The sequence below is a fragment of the Haliaeetus albicilla genome, chromosome 7, assembly GCF_947461875.1.
Source record: "Haliaeetus albicilla chromosome 7, bHalAlb1.1, whole genome shotgun sequence".
In the NCBI taxonomy this organism is placed as follows: Eukaryota; Metazoa; Chordata; class Aves; order Accipitriformes; family Accipitridae; genus Haliaeetus; species Haliaeetus albicilla.
Window position 1 is genome coordinate 44,057,252 of NC_091489.1, and position 25,389 is coordinate 44,082,640.

General features: G+C 53.9%; 1 protein-coding gene and 1 long non-coding RNA gene across 7 annotated transcripts in view; one reads left to right on the forward strand and one right to left on the reverse strand.

Moving 5' to 3' along the window:
* The window catches only part of OPCML (opioid binding protein/cell adhesion molecule like), a 301,280-nt gene that overhangs the window by 189,442 nt on the left and 86,449 nt on the right, over window positions 1-25,389 (forward strand). For 3 of the 6 annotated variants that reach the window (XM_069788148.1, XM_069788151.1, XM_069788152.1), the window contains one exon: window positions 4,725-4,809. In XM_069788148.1, coding sequence (XP_069644249.1) covers window positions 4,725-4,809 — 85 coding nt within the window. Of the gene's footprint in view, window positions 1-3,899; window positions 4,309-4,400; window positions 4,810-25,389 lie in introns of those variants that run through there. The other 3 variants (XM_069788150.1, XM_069788149.1, XM_069788146.1) reach the window with 3 other exon arrangements.
* LOC138685892 (uncharacterized) lies at window positions 8,607-9,543 on the reverse strand. Its single transcript, XR_011325268.1, has 2 exons — window positions 9,442-9,543; window positions 8,607-8,865 (listed from the first exon to the last, which is right to left on the reverse strand). It is a non-coding gene; the product is annotated as an uncharacterized lncRNA (long non-coding RNA).

Sequence of the window (25,389 nt, forward strand, 5' to 3'; positions counted from 1 at the left end):
CGAGCCCAGACGCCATCTGTACGTAGCAGGATACCAACAAGACACAGCTCTCTCTATTTGCCGTGGAGGTGTTACATACATCTTGGCCAGATAGTGTGGCCAAGATGTTCAGGATTAGAAATTTCACATGCCCTGGGAGAGAGATGCCTTAAAAGAGCCCCGTGTTCGGAAAGCACCGAGCAGCTGTCTGCAAGCCAGGGACTGGAGAGGAGCCGGCGTCTTTGAAAAAGCTTGTCTGGGGTTTCCAGAGGGACATCTGGAGAACTTCCACCAGTGCTGGAGGGCGAATCCCTGGGAGCAAGGATTAGCTCTTTGATTAAACAAGCCCAGGTCCTCCAAGGACTGCTCTCCCCTACAGCTCTGCTGGGTTTTTGCATTCCTGGGCGCAGCATTAACCCCTTCAGTTGTGAACAAGGCTGAATGGCTTAGAGACACCAAAGTTCATCTCGAAAAAAGAAAAGAAAGCTATTGCCCATTATCTCTGCCTTAAGATTTAGTTTTCTTTGCCGGCTGAGGACTGTGCTTTCCCCTTTGACAAGGACGTGGTGGTTCGTTGTGCCTTCCGCGGGAGAAGTTGCTGACCCGGGGTGAAATGCACCTCGCTGGTGCAGCCGTGTCCGTGCTTCATAGCGTTCCCCTACCCAGGCAGGGTGCTTGCGGGAAGGCTGTAGGCTGTGAATACCCGTGTCTTGTTTAAAAGGAGTTAGAAATACTCTTTGGAGCTCCTTTGGAAGAGGCAGTGTCCCAAAGGCTGCTCGTGAGCAGGGAGGTGACACTTGCTGGCCAAGCGCGTAGGGTCCCGGTGTCACTGGAGTCTCCGCGTCCCTCGCTGCGGTTCATCTCAAAGGAGCTGGACTCGCTCCCTGCTGCGCCGAGAGCATCTCAGCAGGCCCTGAGTTGTGTGGAGAAAGGGAAAATAATCCGGGAGCAGCAGTGAGGCTGAAGAATAAAATCGAGGGCAGCCGTCCGTAGGTCCTGGTGGCTGCAGGCTGTTCCCCGGCGCGGTACCGGAGCAGCGCTGCTGCTGAGCCACTCCGTGGCCCCTGGGCTCCAGTCCCTCACTAATTACTTCCAGGCCTGTACTCTTGACATTTGCAAGCTCCTGATTAGAGCAACGAGGGAGAAATCTCCGAGGGAGATGGAGGCCAAACTGCACCACTAATAAAAGCTGAGATTGACAATCGGCTGGGAGGCGAGAGACGGGGAGGTGGAAGGACTTGTCCTTGCAGTCTCAGTTTCTTTCTGAGCCTCTGGGATGATGAGAGAAGGTCAGGGCTTGTTAACGTCACTGTGAGGAGCAGGATCCGCCACTGCCATATGCCTGATGCCCCCAGGGCCTGTGCCAGCCTCTGAGTCCCTCTCAGCTAGGCGATATTTTTAGACAGGGACCTGAACTGAAGCCACCCGCATGACTACCCCATACAACCTCAGGTCTGCAGACTGTCTAGGTACAAAAGCGGCTCTGCTTTCGTGCCTGCTGACTTAGTGTTTGCATCCAGATTTTGTAGCCTCCTGGATTTCAAGTTCTTATTCCCTTGCCCTTTTCTCTCCCGCGTCCCAGCTTGTTCCCTTCATTTGATGGCAGCATGCTCACTCAGGAGGTAGTGTTAACCAGAGCGATGGGACTGGGAGATATTTGTGATGGGGTCGTCCAGAAGACGGGGGCCGGAGAGGCTGCTCTGGCTGCCTGCACCTGTGTCGGATGCGCAAAGCGGCCTCCGGGGTGAGTGTGGTCGAGACGTATCTCCCACAGTCTCCTGCGTAGTTGTGCCAGGCTTTTGGGTCCCTACACAGTTAAGCAGGTTTCCGTTACGGAAATATGTATAACATTCCCTTCCCAGCCCCCTCTTTCCCCTCCCCGATGCCCCATGTATGCTTACCTGTGCGCAGCTGTCTGTAGCAGCCAGTTTAGCTATCCGTCTATCCGTTTATGCCCTGCCTTTACATCTGTTCGTGGAGCCATGTCTCTCCAGTCTCCTCAGAGACTCTTTCTGAGGCAGACGGGCTTTTTTCCCCTTTAAAACTCCCCTTTCATGAATTACACCGGCTCTGGCAGGCTTTCTGCTACGCACACTCTACGAACTACAGCTTCCTATCCCAAGGGGTAAACACCATTTTACCCAGCAGAGCTTCTGGTCCCTGCAGCACCCTCCCCGCTAGAGCTCATCCTGCTGCTGGATGAGGCTCAGCAGTGCCCAGGGTCGGGCTGTCTTGCTGGTGGGGAGCTGCAATGGGTCTGTGCTGACTCCTTTCTGCTGCTGCTCCCTCCCTGCCAGCAGACACGGTTCCTCTGTGCCAGGGTAGGAGCAGATCGGGAAGGAGATGGGGTGTCCTTCCTCTCCATCCTTCCCCCCGAAGGATGCCCAGCGTTGACTGCTGGGGGGGAAAGGAAGCAGCCAAGCTGCGTGTTCAGGGTTAAGCCAACTTTTCGGCAGCTGAAGAGCTTCCTGATGGAAAACTCAGTCCTGCTTTTCTCGCTCGGCTCCTAGGCTGTCCTATTTATCCAAGCTGCAGTGAGCATCCCTCTGGTGCCTGCAGCCATAGCTGGTGCCGGGAGCCAGCACGCATCTCTGCAGTGCTAGCCTGTGGCTAGCGGTGTATTTAGGATTGCTGTGTCCCACTGCCACATACGACAGACCTGCTATGCTGATAATTGGGCTTGAGATCACTGAAAAACGCTTGCAAAACATCTTTATCAGCTTTAGCAGCTGTGTTTGGGTCCCTGGATGAGGTTGGGGTCCCGAAACAGCTAAAGCTCTTTCACTGGTCTTCATGCTTCTCCTCTAGCCCCTGGAAGGTGCAGGTTCCCCGTGATATATTCAGTAGAAGAGGCAGATGCCCTTTGGAGGAAGGCACCCAACCAAGGTCCAGCCTGTCTTGGCTTGGACATGAGGAACTGTACAGCCTGCTTGCCGGGACATGGCAGCGTGAGGTTGGCTTTCTTTTGTAGGCACAGAGACAGATGCGTCTGGCCGATCACTAGGTCTTGGTGCCCTCAGTTGCTCTCTGAGGAGGTAAACGGTGGTCTCTGGGTGTCTCTGCTGATCTCGGGCGCTGCCCTGCTTGTAAGCGGTGGGGCGGAAAGCCCCGGGGCTTCTTGCTGCAACGATCTCTGTGTCAGGGAGTGGGGACAGGGCAGGGAGATCCTCTTCCAGCCTACTAGGTGATCCTGCGGGGCAAATACATGGTGGCAGGACGCCGTTTCTCACTGCCCTGCCTGCAGGCAGGCTGCCAGCCCCTCTCTGCTACCTGCTGCCCAGGCACAGGGCAGAAAGCGGTCCCAGCCCCGCACGCAGTGGGGTGGGAGACGTGTCAACAGGTGGATGTAGAGGAAGATGCAGAGGAAGATGCAGAGGAAGATGCAGCGAAGCGGGGTTGGCGTGGGCAAGGGAGCCAGCACCCTGCTGCTCATTGGGGGCTGTACGAGCGTGATGCTGCGGGCAGAACAGTCCTCCCTGCAGCCGGGGTTGAGATGGTTAAAGCGGGGGGGGTGTGTGTGCGTGTGTGTGTGTGTCCCCCCTTGGGTAGTGGGAGCGCGGTGCGGCAGGGGTTAAAGCCTGGCGTGCGGCAGGCGCCGGGCTCGGCTCGGCTCCCCGCCCGCCCGGGTGCGGGTGCGGGGTGGGCGCGGGTGTGCGTGGAAGCCAAAGTGCCGGTCAGCGATGGAGCCGCTGCCATGACAACCCCGGGAAGTCAGCCTGCGCGCCGCCCGGGGATGCTGCCGGCCAGCCGCGCCGGCGGGGCTGGGATGCTGCTGCCGCCGCCGCCTCTTCCTCCTCCTCCTCCTCCTCCTCCTCGCCCCTTCCCCCGCTCCCCGTTTTTCGGTTGAGCGGCAGCTGGGAGAGCAACCTCCCACCCCGAGCCCCCGGTGGGGGGGTGAGGGGGGTGGGATTGGGGCGAGGAGAAGCGGAGGGTGTTGGGGGGGGGGGAAGCAGCCGCTTCCCAGACCCCAGTTTGCGCAGCCGAGGAGCGTCGCTGGTTCTGCCTCGCGTCCTGGGCGGCGGGGACGTCGCCTGCAGCTCCGCGGGGAAGTTTCGGTCTTGCGGCAGAATCGGCATTTTGGGGGAGCTTTTGGGGTTTTGCTTGTTTGTTGCTTTTTTTTTTTTTTCCCCGTCTTCGTTTTCCTTCTCCCTCTATTATTTAAACGAAAGAGCAACAGCCGGCAAAGAACCCAACTCCGAGCCCGTTTTGCTCCCCCAGCCTGTTTTTATGGCCGCCCTCCCTTTCCTGCCAGAGACACTTACGTTTCCTCCTTGGGTTATAAACTTTTGATGCCAGATCTCCGCAGCGTGTGCCCAACTGAATCTTAAAGTAGCGTCTCGAGCAGACACACATCCGTGACCTTCATCTCTTGCTCTGCACCTTCTCTCCTCCTCTTCCTCCTCCTCCCCCCCCCCCCGGCCCTCCCGTCCTCCTCCCTCACCCAAGGATACTGGGGACTCCCTCCGGATGCCGCTCGGCAGGCTCAGCGCTCGCAGGCTGCCTTGCCGGGGGCTCTCCTGATCTCCGTGGAGCTCCGCATCGCTCGCCCCGGTGGTTTTGCTCCCCCCCGTCCCCCCCCGCAGGCACCCCGTCCCTCCTCTCCCCCCCCCACCCCTTCCTTTTCGCTCCTTGTCGGGGGTCGGAAAAGTCCCTGCTGCCCAGGATGGGGGTCGGTGGGTGCTTAGCCCTGCCCTGGAGGTGCCTAGTCGTCCTCTGTCTCAGGCTGCTCTTCCTTGTGCCCGCAGGAGTGCCCGTGCGCAGCGGAGATGCCACCTTCCCCAAAGCTATGGACAACGTGACTGTGCGGCAAGGGGAGAGTGCCACGCTCAGGTAGGAGCAGCTGGATTTCTGCCTTGGGGGGGGGACACGGACCCGGGGGGGTCCTGGCTTCGGCTCTCGGTGGGATGCTGTGCGCCGGAGCGGGGCCGCCGGAGGGTCCTGGGACCGGGCTGGAGACTTCGCACGCATCCCAGGGGTTCGTTCCCGGCGTGGCAGAGCGGTTTTTTTGGGGGACCGATGCGCCGGTGCTGCGTGGCGGAGAGCGGGTTGCGGCGGCGAGGCTGGCAATCTCCCGTCGGTGCTGGCGGGGGGCTGCGGGTGCCAGCCGAGGAGCTGACAAAGGGGCTTAGGTGGCAGACAGCGAGTTAGCGCTGCCTCACGCTCCCAAAGTTGTCTCCGTGCGTGTGTGTCTGTGTGGGAGGGGTGTGGGGGGGTCCGCACTGCCTGCACCGATGCCAGCCTGCATCGCCAGCGGGTTTCCAGGGCTGCGATGCCTCCGAGGTGTCAGTGTTTCGCCTTGATCGCTTTATAGTCTCTGCACGAATCTGTTAATATCAAATCAATCTTTTACTCCAGGGGTGCATCTTATGAATTCTGATGGATGCTTTACCTTACGCTGTTTGCTGTAGGAGAAATGCAGGCAGGTTATGTGCAGACGGGCCGCTTCTACGCTGCACAATACGGCAGAGCATCCCTTTTCGTTCCCTGAACGAGTTACAGGTGTACATGGTGCATTACCTGGGTGGGATGGCAGCTCTCAATAGACATCGCAGCAGCGTGGCCAGATGAGCAGATAGCAGCCCAGCCTTTTTCGGAGGGCGGTGGGGGAGTCAGCTCGCGTCCAGGGCTTTGGGTCGTGCTGTTTGCGCTTCAGGGAGGACCTGAGTCGGTTAATCTGGCTGGGCGAGCATCCCTGGGACTTGGGGAAGAAGCACGGGGGACGGTGGGGCGTGATGAGCCTGGAGCGAGCGAGTCCGGAGGAGTTAGTCTGCTGCTTTCTCTGCGATAACGAGCAGCGTGTTGCCCCCGACGCGAGGCTGGCTGCTCCCTCGCGCAGACCCGGAGTAACGGGGCTGCAGCAGCGAGCAGCTCCTCTTCCCGAAGCCAGGCACAGGGAATGGCACAAGCGAGCCGAGCGTGTCACGCTCTCCGTTAGCAGCCGAGCCATCGCGGGGATGAGGAGCTTGCGCCGGTTTGGGCGGTGGAGGCACGGGGGGGTCAGCCAGGCTTTCCACGGCTGGGGTGGTCTTTGTAGAGGGGAAATGTTCGGCGCGTGATCGTGGTGGTGGGAAACGGGCTCCGGCTCGAGGGCTGTGCTGCCGGGAGAGGTGTCGGTTGCTTGTCTGCCTGCCTCCGGCACAGCTCCTGCCAGACTTTGGGGTGTTTGCCTGTGCCGGGAGCATCCCTGTTCCTCGGTCCCAGCCAGGGACCCGCTGGGACGCACTTGTCATCACCCCGTGTAACTGGGGTCTGTGGCGCAGCGGGAGAGCAGAGGGCACGTTTCCGTGCGCTCTTCGTAATTGAACCGCAACAATGATTAACCTGAGCTAGAGCGAGCAAGGCAGTTTAAAGAGAAGACGACAATCCCCCAGCGAGATGCCTTTGGCCTTGGTGCTCTTTTCCTCGCCTTTTGAATTTGTCTCCCTGGTGAAGCGTGTGGTTTGGGGCTCTCCGAGGCAAGGCTCGTGGCGGTCAAAGCAGGATGGGTGCTTGCTGTGGGTGAGCTGGGGGGGGGGGAGACGGGGCTGAGCCCCTTCCCCTGGGAGCCCCCACAGCTCCGGTACTGGCCGAGGCTGCTGCCAGCAGAGGGCTGACTTGGATCTCCTTCTTTTTTTTAAGCTTCTGGCCTCTTTTCTGTGCTGTTTGCGAGAGGGGATGTTTGTGAAGCAGCCAGCCCCAGAGCGGTGGGGTATTTTAGCCTTCGTGTAAGAAACTCTGCATCCCCTGGTGGGACTCCGGGTGCCAGCGCTTAGAGGAACCCTTTGCCCCAAAAGCATTTGCTCTCTACCCATTTACTCCCTCAGCGTCTGCTCCTGCCCAGGCTCTCTGGTGCATCTTTCCCATGCTCTCACCCTCTCCTTTTTTCCTTTCAGCTTTAGCTTTTCCCTGCTGCGGTTGGGTTTCTGGCCTCCAGCTCCCATTTGCCCTCAGCCTGCCCCATCTCTTCTTGCATTGCTGTTTCCCAGTGGCCCCCCTTCTTCTCTCCCACCCTTGTTTCCCTGCTGCTGCCACCCCTCTGCAGCCTCTGAGTAGAGAGCAGGTTTCCGTCTTGCCTTGGGTCTGGAGGTGGGCAAGGCATTGCACGCAGCAGCCCAAAGGGGTAGCATCAACTGTGGGTTGCCCACAGCAGCCCAAAGGTGGAGCTTCTTGAGGATGTGGCTGGTATTTATTTGCAGGCTGCAATGCCCTCAGGAGAGCCAGGAAGGGGAAACTGCCCTGGACAGTCTTTCCGTGTGGGCGATGCTTTGATCGATGTCTAGCCTGGGACCCCTGATGAGGTTTTCTCCCAGCAAATAGTCTGTGCACCCGTAGTAGGAGCAGATGAGGTGTCCTCTGCTGTCCTCCCTGCAAAATGGTATTTTTCTTGGGGCTCAAGCCGAGGAGTTGGGCCTTGAAAAACTGAGAAACCTGTAATTCCAGGTTGTCGCACTTGCAGAATTAGCTGCAGTCCTGCTAGGTCTGGAGGGATCGGGTCCTCTCCCATCCTGCTTCGTACGGTGCTGCGTGCCTGGTCATGAGATGGGCTGAGCCCGTGAGTCTCCCTGGCTTCGGCAGGGCTGATGGAAGCTCTTTGCTTTCCAAGATCAGCTCTTTAACCACACATTGCATTGCAGAAGGGAAGAGATGAGAGAGAACAGAACCGCATGCTAGCGGTGGAGGAAACCTGGAGGCTTTTCAGGCTGGTTGTGGTTTTCCTGTATTGCGTTTTGGGTGCTTCCATTTCCAGCTCTCCACCCTTTTTCAGAGGGAGGCTCAGTATAATCCTTGCAGAAACTAAGGCTCCATCTACAGGCAACTGCTAGGTCATCTTAGATCAGCAGCAAATGATTCCCCTGTTTTAAGCAGAGATTGTTGATAATTCACGACTTTTTATTGTAAGAACAAACAATTCCCGTAATAGTCATGCACCTTCCCTCTCTGGGGAACTCAAGGCAGTTTGAAAATTCTCTGTGTGCTATTCAACAGAAAATCAAGCTGCCTCTTACCTGACTCTGAAATACAAGACCTTCTGCTGTGAAGCGGGGCAGATGTTTAGATGGCAGGAGTAACCCGTGTTACGCACCAGTTTGGGACATGAAACGGAACAAGGAGCACGCTGGTAATGGACAGGGGGGTTGAAGAAGGTCACTTTTTAATTTCCCAGCTGGGATTTGATGTGGAAACAAGGATTAAATCTCTGCTTTTGGGAAGAGTGCCACCAAGTCTCGGCTTTCTACGCACGATGCTTCTTGGATGCGTGCCCTGCCAGCCGTGGGGCACGGGCATCCATCCCCTAGGCTGCTACGGGGGTATCACTGGCAGGTCCCCAGCACGGTTAGCAATCCCAAGGGGCTGACCCTGGCTTAGAAACCTTGGGTTGCGTTTCATCCCAACTGCATCGCAGCGGTGGAAGCATCTGCACCATCGCAGAGGGCTGCCGGCGTTTGAGCCGGAGCGCAAAGGCGATGCAGGCAGGGGCTGAACCGCAGGTAACGCCGCTGCTGTGGCAAATATTCAAGAGGTGTTGAAATGGGGACGTATAGTAAACAGGATCGTATTGCTTGTGCCGCCAGCAAACCGACCTTTTATAACAGGCATCAGTACAGTTCATAAAGACATAAAACAACAGCTGCTCAAAATTTCAAGGCTTTATAGTTTTATCAGTATTTAAGAAATAGTGGCTTTTTTTTTTTTTTATTAAAGCAAAAAGAGTGCGTTTCAGTGGTTGGAAGGAGCAGCTGGGAGACAGGGTGTGCTGGGTTTTCTGCTTGGCTGTTGCCCCAGGGACACCAGGACTTGAGAAGGCTCCTCCGTTGCTCTCTGCCTCAATTTCCCCATCTGTAAAATGGAGCCAACAGCAGTTGCTTGTCAGCGATGATTAGAAGAAATGAGCGTTCATCGGTGGTGCTAAGATTGTACAAAAGATGTTAGGCAAGTAAACTAGGCTTTTCTCTAAACTAAATAATACAGGGATGCTTTTTCCCCCTCTATCTAAAGGCAGATTTTCAAGTCAAATCGCCCTCCACCTTTATATTCGCTTCTGTGGCCTCCCCCATTGCTTGTCCACGAAGGAGACCAAAAAAGCAGGGTAGCTTTGTTCATTCACATCCAAGACTCTGCGACTGGCTGTATTTTGCCAATTAGCGAGTATGAGAACAATTCCAATTAAAAATAAAAAGCCAGAATAAAACATCACGAGATGCCATTCTTCCATTTATTTTTGCAATTATAGTTTTAATTATTTCTGACAATGCTGCTTTTGGGGTTTTTTTTTTTTTTTTGGTTTTTTTGGGGTTGGGTTTTTTTTTTTTGGGTGTAATAATCTACCGCAGTCTGTTTCTCAGCACACGATGAGGCTTCAGTAAAATAAAACCAGCAGGAGCAGGCGGCGGACCACAATCTCTGGGCATAGGTCTGGGAAGTCGGGAAATCAGATTTTTTTGCCTCTGTCTCAGTCAAACCACCAGCCCTCGGTTTACCTACCTGTTAATGGGGGTTGTGACACCCACCTGCCGCCGTGCAACGTGCAACCGCGGTACCCGGCAGCAAAAAGAAGCGTTAATGCAGCCACGTCTCTGCTGTTAAATCCTTGCTGAGAAGTGGGAAGAGTTGCCGCTTTTTGTGTGCAAATGCTAAAAGCGTGGGGATTAGCGAAGAGCAGATTAGCGAGGACTTGCTCCATTGCTGCCCCCTCCCTCCCCCTCCTACCCCAAAAGTTTTCTGGAGCAGCTAAATATATACCTGCCGTTTCCAAGGTAGAGCTCGCTGCGTGGCGGAGCTGTAATTGGCGACTCAGTGAAATTACAGCCACGGATTCTGGCATTTGGATCCTCCTGGCTGGCATAATAATTTCTCCCTAGGTAGCTGGTATTTAACTTGTCTTATCTGCTCCTGATAGTTATAATTACAGTGCCCGCTAATTTCACTGTAATATTGCAGCCGTTGGAAGGGTGGTTGGCCAAAGGTCGGGGGGTTGCGGGAGGGCTCCCTCCACCCCAGCCCGTTACACGAAGGCAGACGCTGCTGCCGAAATGCAGATGCTGAGACCGTGCAGCACCCGCTACCCAACCTCCCCGGTCGTGCCCCTTTCCCACCTCGGGGGGGCTGGAGCAGTCTCGCAGCCCCCCCGCCATGCCGTTATCCTCGCTAGCATCCCGGGAGGAGATGCTGGAGGGAGTTTGAAGTCCTGGCGTCCTTGCTGCTGGATGAATGTCGGTCTCCGTCTCGGGCCAGGGTAGGGCTTGCTGGTTTGCGTGGGGTTGCCTGCTTGGGTTGCATGGTTGTCCCCACTCAGGAGCACGGTCCTGCTGTGCGAGGGGGGAGATTTCGGGGCCGGCTTTGGGGAGTTGACCCTCAGCCGGCGAGGCTTTGGCTGCTGCTCATGCCAACGCCTCTCCTGCCAAGCTGGTGCCGGTACGGCAAGAGAGGCTTTGCCGTGAGCGTGGGACCGGACTCGAGCAGCAGAGAGCTACAGCCCCGCTGATACAGAGATCGTAACCAGGGCACCGGCGTTTTTGCTTCAGAAAAGCCTGGTTTTGAGAGGGCAGCGAGCTGGTCCGGCTCTGCAGCGGGAGGAGGAGTCACTCGGTGTCACCTCTCCAAGGGCCAGGATGCAAGCCCTGGGAATGTCCTTTTGCCTGGCAAAAAGCGCACCCCCCCCCGCTAAGTTTTTGAGCTCTACTAGCCAGAAATAGTTACAAGCGGTGATATTCAGCTCCAGGGGATGAGACTGAACTGTTAGTAATCCTTTCGCTATAGGGTACACGAGATCTTTTTGCGAGCATAATAAACTCCCTGGGATTGCAAGCAGTAATAGCTGTCCTTCCCCTGGATCACGCACGCTGCTCCAGGAGCTCGGGTCTTTGTTTCTAGAGAAGGATTAGGTGTTAACGCTGCAAAATGAAACCGGGGCACAGTGGCTGTCTTTCACATTCCCGGTTTCTGAAGAGTTTCTCTGTTCCCTTGACTGCTCTCACAGTTTGCCTCCTCCTTGCGTTTCTCAGCCCTAAACCATGGATGCTTTTTACAACAGCTGGACATATTGTTTTAAGTGATAATCTTTAGATACTGCAGCTGAGCAGACAGTTCATAAGGAATATCTGATTCGGTGACTATCACTTCTTCTTCCGTCCTTGCGAGCAGTCTTTGAGGGTTAGGATGTTCTGGTTTTTCTTCTTTGTGGTGTTTTTTTTTTCTTCTTATTTTTTTTTAATGAGAAAAATAATTCCCCACCCCAGCCCCTGCTAACAATTCTTAGTCTGTAATGGGTTGCTTACTTCAGGTTTGATTTGATGCATAGGTCTTGTCTTCCCTGACAGAAGCCTTCAAGGTTGGATCTTTAGTGCAAAATGCTCACATATTGTACTTCTGTTTTCCTATGAATATTTCCCAAGATTTGCTTAAAACGAGTTGTTTCCATGACTATACTCACTTGATGGACTTGTTCCTCAGGATAAAAATGAGTCTTAAAGTCTGCTTCTCCGTGGAGGGGGAAGATAATGAGAACAACAACTGTTGTGGCGGAGGATCGGATCAGTAAATTGTGCTGACGCCGATAAGGCGCTTTGTGCCATCTCCAGTGCAGGTAGGGTTCAGAGCGGGGAAACCCGAGGAGCCGTCTCGCAGAGCATCTTGCTTTTTCTTCTCTTGGTGTGCCAAGGCTTGTGTGTGGTGTCACCTCCTGGCTGGAGCTGGAGAGAGGAGGAGTGGGAGGCTAGGAGGGAGAAAGTGGAAGAAGAGAGGCGAAAAGTTGGCAGGGGAGAAAGAAAGTGGCAGGGGCAAGAAGGGAATGAGTAAAGGGAAAAACAAAGCGTTGGAAGGGATGAACCAAAGAAGCAGCCACGACTGATAACTCCCACCGCATGAAGTTCAGCGCTGTGGGTTGAGTTCCTAAATCAGAGCCCAGCAGTCAGCATGGCCGGCTGGACCACGGGGATGTGCCGGCTGCAGGGAGCTGAGATGTGGGGGGCTTTGGCTTGAGCCAGCTGGTACCCGGGTCCCAGGACCAGTCACAACAGGGCAGTGCGTCCCCCCTGCTGCCTCCTATTTGTTTATATTTTCTCTGCCTGTGTGTATATATATATATAAAAAAATCTAACAAATTTCTAACCCATATAAATCCAATTACCCATGTTTTGCCTGCAGGGAGCGAGGGAGATTAATGTTTGGTATTTTGGCAGGAATGTAAAAAGAAATAGGTGGTAATAACAATGAAGGCTCATAAAAAGGAACCGATAGCCGTGTCTGCGCCCGGGAACCCGGCCGTAATTCTCGTGGGCACTTGCCGGCAGGGTGCCCTGCTCCCGCGGAGGGGCAGGAAAGAGCCAGGAGTGCTTCCTGGGCACCTGAGCATTCATCCTGCGAGCAGAGATGACATTAATGTGATAATAATGGAGGCTGATAAAAAGAAATGGTTTATGCTCCCAGGGCACCTTCTCGTAACACAACCCGCTCTGCGTCGCAGCTTGTAAGAGCCATGGGAGCGTGCTGCTATTGTCCCCGTTTTGCAGAGAAGCAAGCGACTCCCATGAAAGGAGGATGAACATGGAATTTTTTTGGAAGGAGGGATGGAAGCTAAGCTCTTCACCCTCCGTGATGAGTCTGTGGTTGTCTTGGTCCCTGCTGATCTCGTTTGGAGTGACGTGGCCCGGAGTTTTTCGGGCAGTTATGGCTGTGGGTAGGAGCTGGGAGCACCAGAGTTGTGCCCAGGCAGAGAACAACGTCTCTCATAATTTTTTCCTCCACTCTCAGCCCTTTTCTGCAGGGTCTCTGCAGGCTGAGTTTCCCCCAACTCTTTCCCTTCCCTAGCATGAACCCTGGCACACGAGATGCCTTCTCCCTGCAGCTCTCGGTCAGAGGACAGCAGTCTTGTCTGAGGACAGGCAGTCACCGCAAGGCTGTACCCATCACATCACGTCGGTTCGTCCCCTTCTGCTCCTCGGTCCGCAGCCCACGGTCTGTCCCACGTGGTGACTGCAGTCGAGAGGGTGTCCTGCTACCAGGCGCCTCTCCTGCCTCGGCTTTGACACTCGGGAGCCAGCCGCTCATCATCCTTCATCGATACCCTCCGCTCTGCTGCCCGGGTGACGTCCCCTCTTGGGCACAGCGCTGCTCTCTGTGTCCCCTGCGTTGCGGGTTCCTGTGCTGCTCCCTCCACCGTCACCCACGGTCACGGATTAATCACGGTTCAGATATTGCATCCCTGCAGCGGTTTCTGCCTTCTCTGCTGGCTTTGCATCAGGCTCCTTGCTCTCCGTTTATTGCCACCACCGGTTTTATAACCCACTTTATCAGATGACTTTTTTCTTTCTTTCTTAAAGAGCATAACCCACGAGCAACTCATCATTTCAGAAAGAGGGAGAGTGCCGTTAGCAGAAGAGAAAGCCTCCATGCTTATACCTTAAATGAAGAGGCTGCTTTACTGTGTTGTTGCATTTAATTCAATCAAGGCAGTTAAAGCCGAGATTTAAAGTCCTTTGTGTGATCACAGGAGTTGCTCTGATGCAGCAGCAGGTAGAAGAAAAGATTGAGCCCATTTCCAAGGAGACTCTAAGTAACTGTTGGAAGCAGCCAGGCCTGGGGCTTACTGCGGCAGCGGCTACGGTGGGAAGCTGTTAGCATTCACGTCGCATCCCATCTCATCTCTCTCTCCGTCACCCTCCCTGCTCTTCCTCCTTATCCCCATATATTCCTTTAAGTGGAATTGATTAGTTTGGCTTTTTTTTTTTTTTTTTTTTTTAACTGGGGGGAGGGCTGTTTTTAATTAATATTCTTAACTGTATGATAATTACGCCGGCTGGTCCCATCGCAGTCTGAGTCACCCTCTCCTCCGTTGTTCTTGTGAGAAAGCTGTTTGGACTTAATTAAAGTTAGGGATCGAGGGCTAGCGGGAACAGCGGGAGTCTTGCAGGGCTTTTGATGAAATGATTGCTGTGGGGGAAGCGGCTAGTTTCTTCCCGGAGCCATAGATCGCGATGCCGAGACACCCTTACGACTGTCTGGTTTGACTGCCTGCATTACACGGGCCATCGCACCTCGTCCCACATTTCCCATCCTGCGCCCGCAAACTCCTCCCGGACGCCACAGCCCCTGTTTTGGGGCCGGAGGACCCGGTTTCGGTGCGTTGCCCCTGCATAGAGGTATCCCCTCCCTGAGGGAGCGTGTCCTGGAGCAACACCAGCGGAGCTGCCCGCGCCGGTCGCTGCCAGGGGTGTCGCAGGTCACGGTGGGGGATGTTGGAGGGATAACGGAGAAGCTGCGTGGACTCGGCAGGTCTTTTTCATCTCTCGTGTCAGCGCTCGTGCTAGCAGGCAGCACTGCCACCAGAGCTCAAATGCAGCCCAAACGAGAGCTTAACAAGCTCCGAGAGCTGTCCGGAAAGTTATCCTGACACCAAGTGACAGACTCTCAATTGATATCCTCTGGAGACTTTAAACTCACTTCTGCGAGGTTTCCAAAGCTGGTTTTGTCTCATACCTGAAGAATCCTTTATCTGCCGCGACGCCTCCCCTGCCTTGTCTCATTGCTCTTGATGTTTCTCTTTGTTGCCTGCTGCAGCACGAGTAAACCCCGCTGCAAAACTATTTAAGAGGGGTTTCTCTTGCTCCCTGCTCCTCCTCTGGTCTGCTCTACTCTCTTGCTGGGGTTCCCGTATAAATTGCCTGGGCTGATGCTGTTCCTGCTTGGCTCTGCAGGGAACTGGCTGGAGTGACGTCAGGACCGCTGCCGCTCATCCGAGAGGGCAGGGGATGCTCCAGACCGCTGGGGAAGGGCAACTATAGTGCCTGGTGTGGAAAAGGGAGGAGAAACTGTCCTAGGAGATCGCTCACCTTCCATCCTGAGAAAGCTCTGGAGCAAACAATCAAGCAAAATTTTTGTGATCAGCTAGGAAAGGATAAGAAGCTGTGCTACAGCCAGCGGAGATTTGCCAAGGAGAAAATGTGTCAGACGAATCTAATATCCTTCGTACGACAGCGTAACAAGCCCCGTGGGTGGGGGGCAAGCAGGAGATGCCTCAGACGGTGACCCAGGCAAGGCTGTAGCTACTGCCCTGCGAGCTGATGGGAAGCCTAAGGTGACAACCACCGCCTGGAGCAGGCTGTAAGGCAACAGGCTGGCCGCTCTAAGGTGCTTCCCTGCTTTTGAGACCCAGCCCAGTAGGAACTCTTTGCCCAACTGACAGGAGAAGCTGCCTTTGCAGTAGTTTCAGGCTGCAGCTGGCTGATAATGTCCTGCTCGATTGCACAAAGGGCTTGGGGGACCGTCTTCGTGTTCTAAATCTCCTTGTGCAGGATTCCCGGTGTGGGAGCGTGTCTGTTCGTAGCATCGGTGTGCTGCAGGACTGGCGTTTTGGGATGCCATCGAGGACTTTGAAGGTTTCTGAAGTAGCAATGCGCAGTTGCTGCTGTCTCGTCGTATACTCCATCCAGTGGTGCTCCGTGGGAGAAGGTCCAGGGTGGAGCGTGTTCGCCAGTCTGTGAGGTTGGGTTGGTTTTCCTTCCAGGCAGTGGGGATTGCCAGCCCGTTGCAGGGTGGCTGCTGGCCTCATCCTGCTGCCTTCTGCCGCCTTTTGTACAGCGGTCCCAAGCGGCAGTACTCCTCCTGCCCTTCTTGCGAAGGACGTCGTGCTCCAGCACCCGCTGCGGAGCCAGCCAGCCCCCCGGCAGAATGCGCCCACCCCTCCCCTGGTCACCGCGCAGACCCGTTATGACCAAGAGAAGGTTTTAAGAGGCGGCTGGGGCCTGCCCAGACTCTGTAACTGAGGCTGCAGACTCTCAGAGGTGCACTTGGCGTGTTTTCCTTGATTTCGCTTTTGTCCCCCGGTAAATCAGTGGTGGGGCCAGCCCATCTGAGGGAAGCAGCATCCTTTACTAAAAGGTGCTGGCTCTCCCCGGTGGCCGCATCCTGCGCCGTGCACGAGCTGGTGAGCTGTGAGGGCACGCGGTGCGTTTTCACCTTCGCCAGCTTTCGTTTGGACCCGGAGCGGGGATTACGCGGGGTCTGTGATGCCGGCTCCCAGCTGAATCCCTTCGCCATCCCCTCTCCTAGCCCACCGCCCCAAGGCAGGAGCTGTCGAGGGGGGCTGAGACCGCACGGTCCTGGCCGCAGGCTCTCTCTGGGAAGGAGCTCTGACATCTGCTCGGCCTCGCTCTCCGAAACCCGTGCTTTGTCCTGCGATTGCTGAGCTTGCAGCTGGTTTTCAAGACTGATGCTGCACTTAGCGGGGTGCTGCCAAACCCACTGAGTCCAGCAGGTTATTTCCCTTCAGAAGCCATTTATCTTTTCCCTTTCAGACGCGGGGCTTCTGTCTCTCATCTTTCTTTTCCTCCCACGTGGGAAGGAGCCCGGTCTTCCCAACCCTCCCAAATCACTGGCGCTGGGCATGGGGTCAGACTCCATCCGAGGAGCACAGGGACACCCTGGGGAGGAGAGGCAGCTATGGGGAGGGGGCACCGTGGGCGAGGGGGTGGCAGGACTTGATGGGCTTCTTGCAATGCCACTTGACAGCTATCGATTCCTTTCTGGTTATTATTTTGAGGGAGATCGCTCCAGACTTCAGCTTCTTGCGCGTGTCTTTTCCGATCAGGTTTTCGGATGAGGCTGCCCTGCCGGCTGGTGGGATGCCAGCAGGTGCTGGGCTTGGGTTTGAAAGCTTTCCTCTGGCAGGGAATTGGCAATTTGTCTCTGTTTCTGAGGGGTTTGCGTGGAGTGAGAGAGAAGCTGAGATGCAAAATGTCAGATGGGAAGTTTGGGAGCGCTTTGGGCTCTGCCACTGCCTCTCGCCATGACCCCGGGCACCTCCCTTAGCTTGGGGCTTTGATCGCCTCATTAAAAAGCAGGGGCTCCAAATTTCCTGACTTTTGTTCCTATTCCCCGCAGTTGGAGGACTCTGATCCTTGGGTAGGGGCTTGCGCGCTGCCGAGCGCTTTTGAAGATCCCATCCCGAAGTTACCTTCAGGAGCAACGCTCTCTTTCATTAAACACTAACTTAATGGTACAGGAGAATGCTGTGTGATGGTTATTAAAGTTTAACAACTGTGTATATCTATTACCTAGCTGCTAAATCTTTATATGCCTTAAATAATCAATTGATATTTAATTAGCATACAGTACTATTACTGCCTCCCTAAATCTATAATGATAAACCAAGTTACAAGTTATTGGACGTTAATTACTATCTGATGATTAGAAACAGCAAGACATTTGCCAGCCTCATCCCAGATATAATACAGCGTGTCCATGCACACTGCAGAGCTAAACCGTGCTTACTGTCTCTTAATAATCAATGGGTGTTTAACGTGCAATATTTGTCTAATTAGCACTAAATTAAATCCTCATTGACAACACTTCAGGGTAAGAGATCTGCATCAAATATGATGGATTAGACACAGAAGGGCTGTTACTGTAAGCAGGAGATGTGCGTGTCATTTGCTTTGCTTGTCATGGCTGGCACATGCCTCCCTGTGACTGTCAGCCCGGTCCTGGGGGGACCGGTGATGGAGTGATGCCTCGATGTTGGATTGACAGTCCCGGAGACCCCAGGTCTCTCTTTACTGAAGCTGTAGACACAAGCAGTTCCTCCCAGCGCGCTCCCCTGCTTCCGATCCCCTCTCACCCACGGCTATCCTTGTGCCTCAACCGAGAAGGACGGGCTTTGGCGGGGAGCAGGGCGCTTTCTGCGCAAGCAGAGGTCTTCCCAGCCGTCGCGGGCAAAGGTTTCTTCTGCGTTTTGGGGGAGCAGTGAGGATCGGGGAGATGTTTGTGGCCATCAGTCTGACCTCGCAGCGGGGCTGCTTGGGTGAAGATCGGAGGGATGTGGGGGCGAGAGCGGCCCCGAAGCCCGACGGCGCGTGGAGGAGCTCCCTGGGGGCGGCGGGGTGCCGCCGTCTCCCGCGGCGAAGCGCCTCGCTGCCGTTTGCCGGCGAACGTGGAAGCTGTTTTGCGAGAGCAGCGGGGAAGGATCGCGCGGCCTCCGGCTCTTTGCGAGAATCAGCCTGTCCTTCACACTCAGCGTGGATGTAATTAACCGCGCAGATAGGATGTTATGCCAACAGCAAAGCAGAAAACACCAGAAAATGAGTCGGAAGCGATGCCGGGGCTGTTTGGCACGGAGGCGCGGGGAAGCGGCAGCCAGGCGTGTTGCACGGCTCGCCTCCCGCCGCACCGGCATACGCAGGAGCATCGCTTCAGCCTCCTCTGCCTCTGACGGAGGGCAGGGTCGGCGCTCCGGAGAGGAGCAATACAACGCGGGGAGGCTCCCTGCGGGGTCTGCAATGGCTTTGCTGTAGCGTGCAGGGGAGATGAATGGTCCCCGGGAGGTGTTTCTCTCCCTCGGTGCACGATGGATATGTAACTTCCAGCTCCTAGCTCCCTCCTTTCAATCCTTTGCAAGGAATCGCTATCCTTGCTGTGTCAAGGGAGGTTTCTCGCCACCAGTTGTCCTGCCGCTTTCAGGGGTTTGCTAAAGGTGGTGAAACCTCTCGAAGCCTGAGCAGCTCCTTGGCTCCTCATGGGTCTTTCTCTGTCCCCCCCGCCAGAAGCCCAGGTCCTGCAAAGTGCAGAGCCCCGCCAGCTGGGATGGATGTCTCCTGCACTCTGCAGGAGCTGGGATGAGAAAGAAGGGGGCAAAAAAAAAAAAAAAAAAGATTCCCAATTAGCAATTGAAATTGTTCTTAAAAGAATTTGTCTATTCTGCAAGGAATGCTTAGTAATTGATAGCAATTTCTAGCAATTAAATACAAATTAATTCGTGCTACTGAGTAGCAGTTTATTTATGGCTCTGTATTTATGGGCACTCCCTCTCCTTAAAAATATCGTCGTTGCTTTTGATAAGTAATTAGAGTTTACTGAATAATTTCCCAATGTAGGTATGAATTTTAAATAATTTTTAGTACCAAGCAAGCGTTTCATTGTATTGCTGAGTGAGGGATTATCATTATTTATACTATAGTAGGGCCTAGAGGCTGGGACAGGCACTGTGCAAGCGCATAGCAAAGAGATAGTCCCTGTCCAGAATAGCTTACAGTGATTATTATGTCTCGGGTCTCTGCAGGAGGCTCCTGAGCATGCTTTTCCAAGAAATAAAGGTCATTTGCAGTCATTTGCACCAGTGCAGCATGGGCTACAAGCAGTGGCTTGGCTGCAGCCGTGTTTCTCCTTCCTCGTGGTTAGTGGGAAATAGTAATTCCCTACTAGTAATTGTAATGGTTAACTACTCAAAAGAGGAGGGTCAAGCCCCGGACCATGAGGTGGTGAGCAAAGGTCATGTCTTTTGATTAGTTTACTTAAGTTTTGGATTTGAGGTGCCTGTTGTTTGCTTTGTGGTTTTTCTAAGATGGTCTCAGACTGTGGCTGCAAACTTTTAATGGTGCTCCTACAGCTGTGCACATGCATGTTAACTCTTTATCAGGTGAGATCTTCATATAATCACATTTCCAGGACTTGTAGATTTGAGGGGAGAGGGAAGTGACTGGTTTAATGCAGCGGGTGGGAGCTGGCGGTATGACACCAGTCGTGGAGAGAGCTCTGACCAAAAGAGTTGATTTTAGGAAAGCTGTGTGTCCCAAACGCCTTCCATCGGGCTGTGCTGGTGGGTGTGTGACTCCCCTTGAAGCATCCAAGGGATGCCTGGGGAGAGCAGGACCCCTGGCAGGGATGGCGTGTGAGGGACATCTCTCTCCTGATGTGTGATTTACAAAATGCGGTAGTCATCTTAAAAAATGCTGTAAGCAAGAGAAGCTGGCCAGACTGGAGGGAAGGTGCTAATTAAAGCATGTGGTAACAGCATCCATGCAGGGTAGATGCTGGAGAGAGGGAGAAACCCAAGCCTGGAGAGCAGGCGTCACGTTCAGAAGTGAGCTGGGGAGCTGACAGCAGCGTTTGGGCACGTGGTGCCAGGCAAGGGTACGCTCAAAAGTGCGGCCTTTGTGCCCTAAATGTGTTTTCGGGGTCCTGAGGTGGAGCGTGCTGCTTGTACTGAGGGTCAAACTAGAGCCTGGGAGCCCTGGAGAAAAAAATACCCCGCGACATTAATGTGTAGGGGACAGCTTTGGGGTTTACCACATGTACTTATGTTATAGCTGAAGCGCCCGTGGGCTCTTTGGAGCTTTGAGGCTGCTCAGGCCATTCTGAACGTCGCAGAGGTACCCGACCCCGTTGCTGCTCCTGTCCCCTTCGTCACCTGTGGGTAGCAGGATCGGCCCCCGCCTCTCGTTCAAAGGCTGCGCTGATCCTGCCTGTGGCTGCGCAGCCTGTTCTGGCTCGTTTCTGACTTCATTACTGAGCTTGATTAAATGGTACTTGTACAGCCAAGGGTTGGGAAAACACACAAAGGGACTTTTGTAGTCATTCGAGGCACTTAGATACTGTGGAGACGGATGCTGAAGGGATAGAGAGACAGAGTTTGACATTGCGGTTGCAGTAATGAGATGTAACCCATTAGGGCAGTGTCCTCCTGGGGTCCGGTTGCCTCCAAGGAGGGGAGGGGTTTGAGACAGAGCCTCAGGACCTGGAAAAGGCTCCTTCTGAAGAGGAAAAGAGTGAACTGGAGAGTTGCCCCATCCTTGAGAGGAGCTGGGGACAGGTTGTCTCTGGCTTTTGCAGAGGACAGGGTTCGGAGAAAATGAGGGTGAGAAGGTTTTGCCCTCAGGATCTCACTTCTGTATCTTGTTTTATAGAGTCTGTGTGTGTGCAGCCAGCGATATTGCTCGTACTGTTAGAGCGCGCAGAGCTGGATTTAGCCATCACCTTGTGGGCTGTGCAGCTGCTGTATCATCACGGGATGCGTACGGTGCTTGGGGTGATGCTAAGAAAGGAGACTACTCTTGTCACCTCTCCATGAATCCTCTCAAGCGGGGTGCAGTCTCCTAGACTGTCGAGTCAAACTTGTCTTTGGGCCTGGGAAAGGCTGCAGCAGAAGGCGGCAACTCTTCTTGTAGGGCAGCAATGGGCGAGTCTGGCCAGCTCTGAAGCTGCCAGGGCTGGGACAGACCGCAGGGTCCACCCCAAGTGATGACGTTGAGGCAGTTGTCTTGGCAAAGACTTTTAAGGGTGAGGAGCAATGTCAAACCAGCAGGCTTGTGGTCTTGAACTCTCCTGGCCTGGCAGTCTTGCCTTAGATTTCACAGTCCAATTATTCTCATGCCGTCCTTCGCGTGCTGGAGGAGCGGGGAGCTTTCCTCCCTGCCCATCTGCAAACCTCATCGCACGCTTCACTTAAACATTTTCCTTTTACCTGTTCCCTGCTGCTGGGAGGGTCCGGGGCATGGCGATAGCTTTCATCTCCTCTCCTTTCTTGTGATGATTCAGAGCTGGTGGCTTTTGGCCTCTGCACTACGGGTCTCCGGTTTGTTATAAGCCGTTGCGAGGCGGTTTGTGGTGCGCTGGTAGGTGGAGGAGAGATGCTGCGGACCCTTTTGGATTAATCGGCTGCCTGACTGCGAGGGATGAGACCCAGTGACCCAGTGGGTCCCGCCTAACAGCCCCCCGCTCTCGCCCTGTGATTTGAGCGCGCTGGCACCGGGCTCGTGTCTGGACACGGAGATCTTAGGAGACGGTTGAGACTTTTAACTGCCATCTCTGATGGCCCCGCTCTCCCTTCTGGCAACTCTGAGACGCTCGCTTGTGTGATTAACTTCACATCCCAAAAGTCACTGCCTCTGCAAAGCTTCAGGACTCCGCCAGCGCTTCTGACTGCTTGAGTGCCCCGCAAGCCTCCAGACAAGGGTCAGCGAGGCTGTTACTGTCAGAGGAGCTCAAAGGCTCCAGGTTTGAAAGCCGAGAGTACTTCCCCGCTCTTTGATGGCAGGCTGAAATGCCTGCAGACTGCAAGGGGTGTAAACAGGGAGTTTGGGCTCTCGGCAGCCTTGCGGTCGCTAAATTTTTGCCGATAGATGCCAAATTAAGCGCGCGATGGGCAGGAGGTTCCCAGAGGTGATGGCGGTGGCTCTGTCCGGCCTCGAGGCTGCGTCCCCAGGGACGTGGCGAGGAACGGTGGCCTTGCGGGAATTGGGTGAGGGGAAGGGCTGAGCCGTCCAAATCCCTTCTGGAATGACTGTGGTTAAACTCCCGCAGCGGGACTGCTCACCTGTGATTCATCAGCCCGCCGGTGCTAGGGCGGTTCTCCTTTGCTGTCTGCAGAAATAACACTTGGGGACAGGGGAGGGGGGGATGTGTCATCCCCCCCGGGGAGTTTTCGGTGGCTCTGAAGTGCCACCGCGTGGATAACGGACCACAGCTGGAGGGTCGAGAGGGGGAAATTTTGCCGAGCAGTTGTCGAGGGCGGAGATGGGAGCGCTGCTGGCACAACGACTCTCCGGTGTCTCGTTGGCTGCGTGTGGCCGAGGGATGCTCCTGTGCTGGGCAGCGGTGGGGGGACACTCAGGTTTGGGATGCGGAGGTGCCTGCCAGCACCTGCAATGGGATTTTGCCCTGGCCTGGGTCCTTCCCTTTTGCATTTTAGAGCAGATGGCTTGAACTTTCTCCCTTGCTTGGCTAGGGGTAGCACCTGAACCAGATGAAAACCACGCAGACCCTGCAAGTGAATTTGCCAGATGGAAGCCTCCCTGCCTTTATTGCTGTCTTCCTGACAGCAGCCCGTCCCTCCAACAAATAAACATTCCACGCACGGAGCCAGTTAAAAACATCAATTAGCTCTAAAACAATTATTATTTTTTGAAATGCCATTTTATATATGCAATAACACAACACAATAATCCTGGGTTATTTAACAGAGCATTTACCATGAAAACAGTCATTACTCTTTAAACGCTGCTGACTGTACAAGCCTCTTAACATTAAATGGCAAGTGAGGCAGAAGTCTTGCCGTCAGAAATGCCACATTCCCCTGAATATATTAGAGACAGTGTCACCAGGAAGCTCGCTGCGTGGCTGAGTGGTGTTTCCCACGCCCGGGAAGCTCTCGTGATGCTCCCGGCCGTGGGGCAGCCCATGGAGCGTGCGGGTATCACCCAAATTTTGCTATGTTGGTCTAGGTAGGGGTGTGTGTTGGAGAGGATTGGATGGGTTCAGTCCAACTTTGCTACGGCCCCGTAGCTTCACTTTACCCCCATCCCCCTCTTCTGTACTGCCCTAATCTCCAGGGGTAGCAGCCCTATTCGTTATCCAGCCTAAACCCAGTAGATTTAGCTGGTTTAATATTGTTGATAGGGGCCTATCATAGTGCACAGACAAAGACGTTTTTGCTGCTAAGTCAATAACGAATTTAATAGTAAATTCTGCTTCCCCCCCTTTTTATGGTTCTAGGGAATTGTGCTGGATGTATATTATTTACTTACTTATTAGACCTCTTCTAGATACCTGGCATGAACCCGGGGGAACAGATGGAAATACCATTCTCAGGCTACCAAAAGCCTTTGGTTTAAGCAAAATAGTTGTGTTTAAAGATTAATTTAAGATGCTTTAAAAATTGAGCAGGCCATACATTTTTAATATTGATTGATATTATTATAAAAGATTCAGCTGCAACTCTTCTCACCAGGACCTCTCTTGGCGCACAGACAGCACGTTTGTCTGCGAGGGACACGGCTTAGTTATTTTTAATCTCTGATACTTGTTCTTGTGAAATTTATGGGAAGCATTGCCTCGTGTCTGGCACACCAGAGCATCCCGGGCAGGAGCCTGGCATGCACTTGGGAGGGCTTGGGGAGGAGGTGAAGCTGGATGAAGGGCTGGTGGTGGTTGAAGCCCGTGTCTCTGCTGGATGAAGGAAAGGGGATGGTACATCTAATTCCAGTAGCATCACAGAAGCGGGAGCAAAACTTCTTCCATTAAACTGAACGAAGCCTCAGCGCAGCAAACACCGAGGACCTGAATAGGCAGAAGATAAAATCTGCCCAAACAGCAAGTACATTTGGTTGTGCTTCTTGCAAACCTCCCGTATTTGTTTTCTTGATTTAACATTTTTTAATGTGGAAGTGGAAAAGAAATACCAGCACAGCACCTAGGACTGGGTGCCTCCTTTGCAGAGGCCTCTTTTGATAGTGTTTTGTTGGCAAGTTGGAGAGACAAAGCAGCCACCCCAGCCCTGGAGGAGCTGAATTTGCTGCTGAGGAATAATTCTCCAAATTGCATTTATTTCACAGGCGTGAAAGGTCACAAAGTGAAGGGAAACAAGAACTGTATTCAATTAGACAATTCGATCAAAATAAATCTGTCAAGATGGCATTCCTGCTGAGGAATCAATTGACTTGGAAAATGAAGGCAGCTGCTGCTGTTGTTGTTATTATTGTTGTTATTATTATTATTTTAAATTAGCTCCAGTACCTGACATGAGTACCTGAGTTGGAGTGCCTGAGCGGTTCACATCATCTGTCACTCTTATTAGATATTAATACATCCTCCTCCGCCTTGCATTTAGTGCCCCGTTAATAGTCAAGTGGCCCCAGAGTGCTTCCTGGGAGGTTGATATGAATGATTAGTAATGAGAAGGGATGGCGAGGCTTTTTTCAGGCATAAGGTTAAGGGGAAGAAAAAAAAAAAAAAAAGCAAGAGGGAGAACAAGCAAGCAAGCGTGCGGCTGGTGTGCTTGGTCAGACGCGTTTCTTGGTGGCTCTAAATCAACCTAAGTAATGTCTCAGCCTGTTCCCCTTTGTAGGCAGGTTATAGCGGAGAAGGTACCCAAATATTTTGCCTTATGGCTGGGGATTGGGAGGAAGGGGTTTCCCACGTCGCTGCTGCTCCTGCCTCCTTGGGTCTCCTGGCTCGGGCTGGCTTGGTAGTGCCGGAGGTGGTCGCCATGCCTCGATGGGTGAAGGTGTTTGCCGAAGGGTGCTACAGGAGGATGGAGGTAGAGGAACATGGTCCGTCGGGTTGGAAGGTGAGGAGAGGCTGAAGTGGGCAAAAGCTGAGATGAGATATACTGTTAGGGAATAAATGATTTTGCAGGGGAGGAAATCCTCCTGTTGGAGAGATCTTGAAGTCTACACAGTCCACTCCATCATCTGAGCTATTTAAAACTTGACTTGATAGAGCATGGGAGAATACAGCAAAGAAACGGGCCTGCCCCAGCTGGATGAGAGCCTGGATAACTCTGGCAGATCCTTTCCAGCTTTGGTGGGTCCCTCTCTGCTGCTGTCAGCCCGTGGCGGCTGGACTGGCGTCGCCTCCGCGCTCTCCCAGGGATGTCCCCTCCTTGAAGGTACGATATGGGGAAATCAAATGTGAAGGTTTCCCGGGGCTGGCAGGTAGAAGTTGCTAGGAGTGTCTGGGCTGCCTGTGATAGGAAAGGTGATGACAGAAGTTTCCTTCATCTTTTACCAACTGGGGTATTTTCCTTTGTATCAGGCAGCCTTAAAAAGAACCCACAGAAAAGAAAGAAAAGCCACCAACCTCCTTTAAAGACAGACTTAATGACAGCAACGTACTGATCTGCTTTCCAGCTGCCTTCAGCTTGGTGCACCTCATCAAAGACGC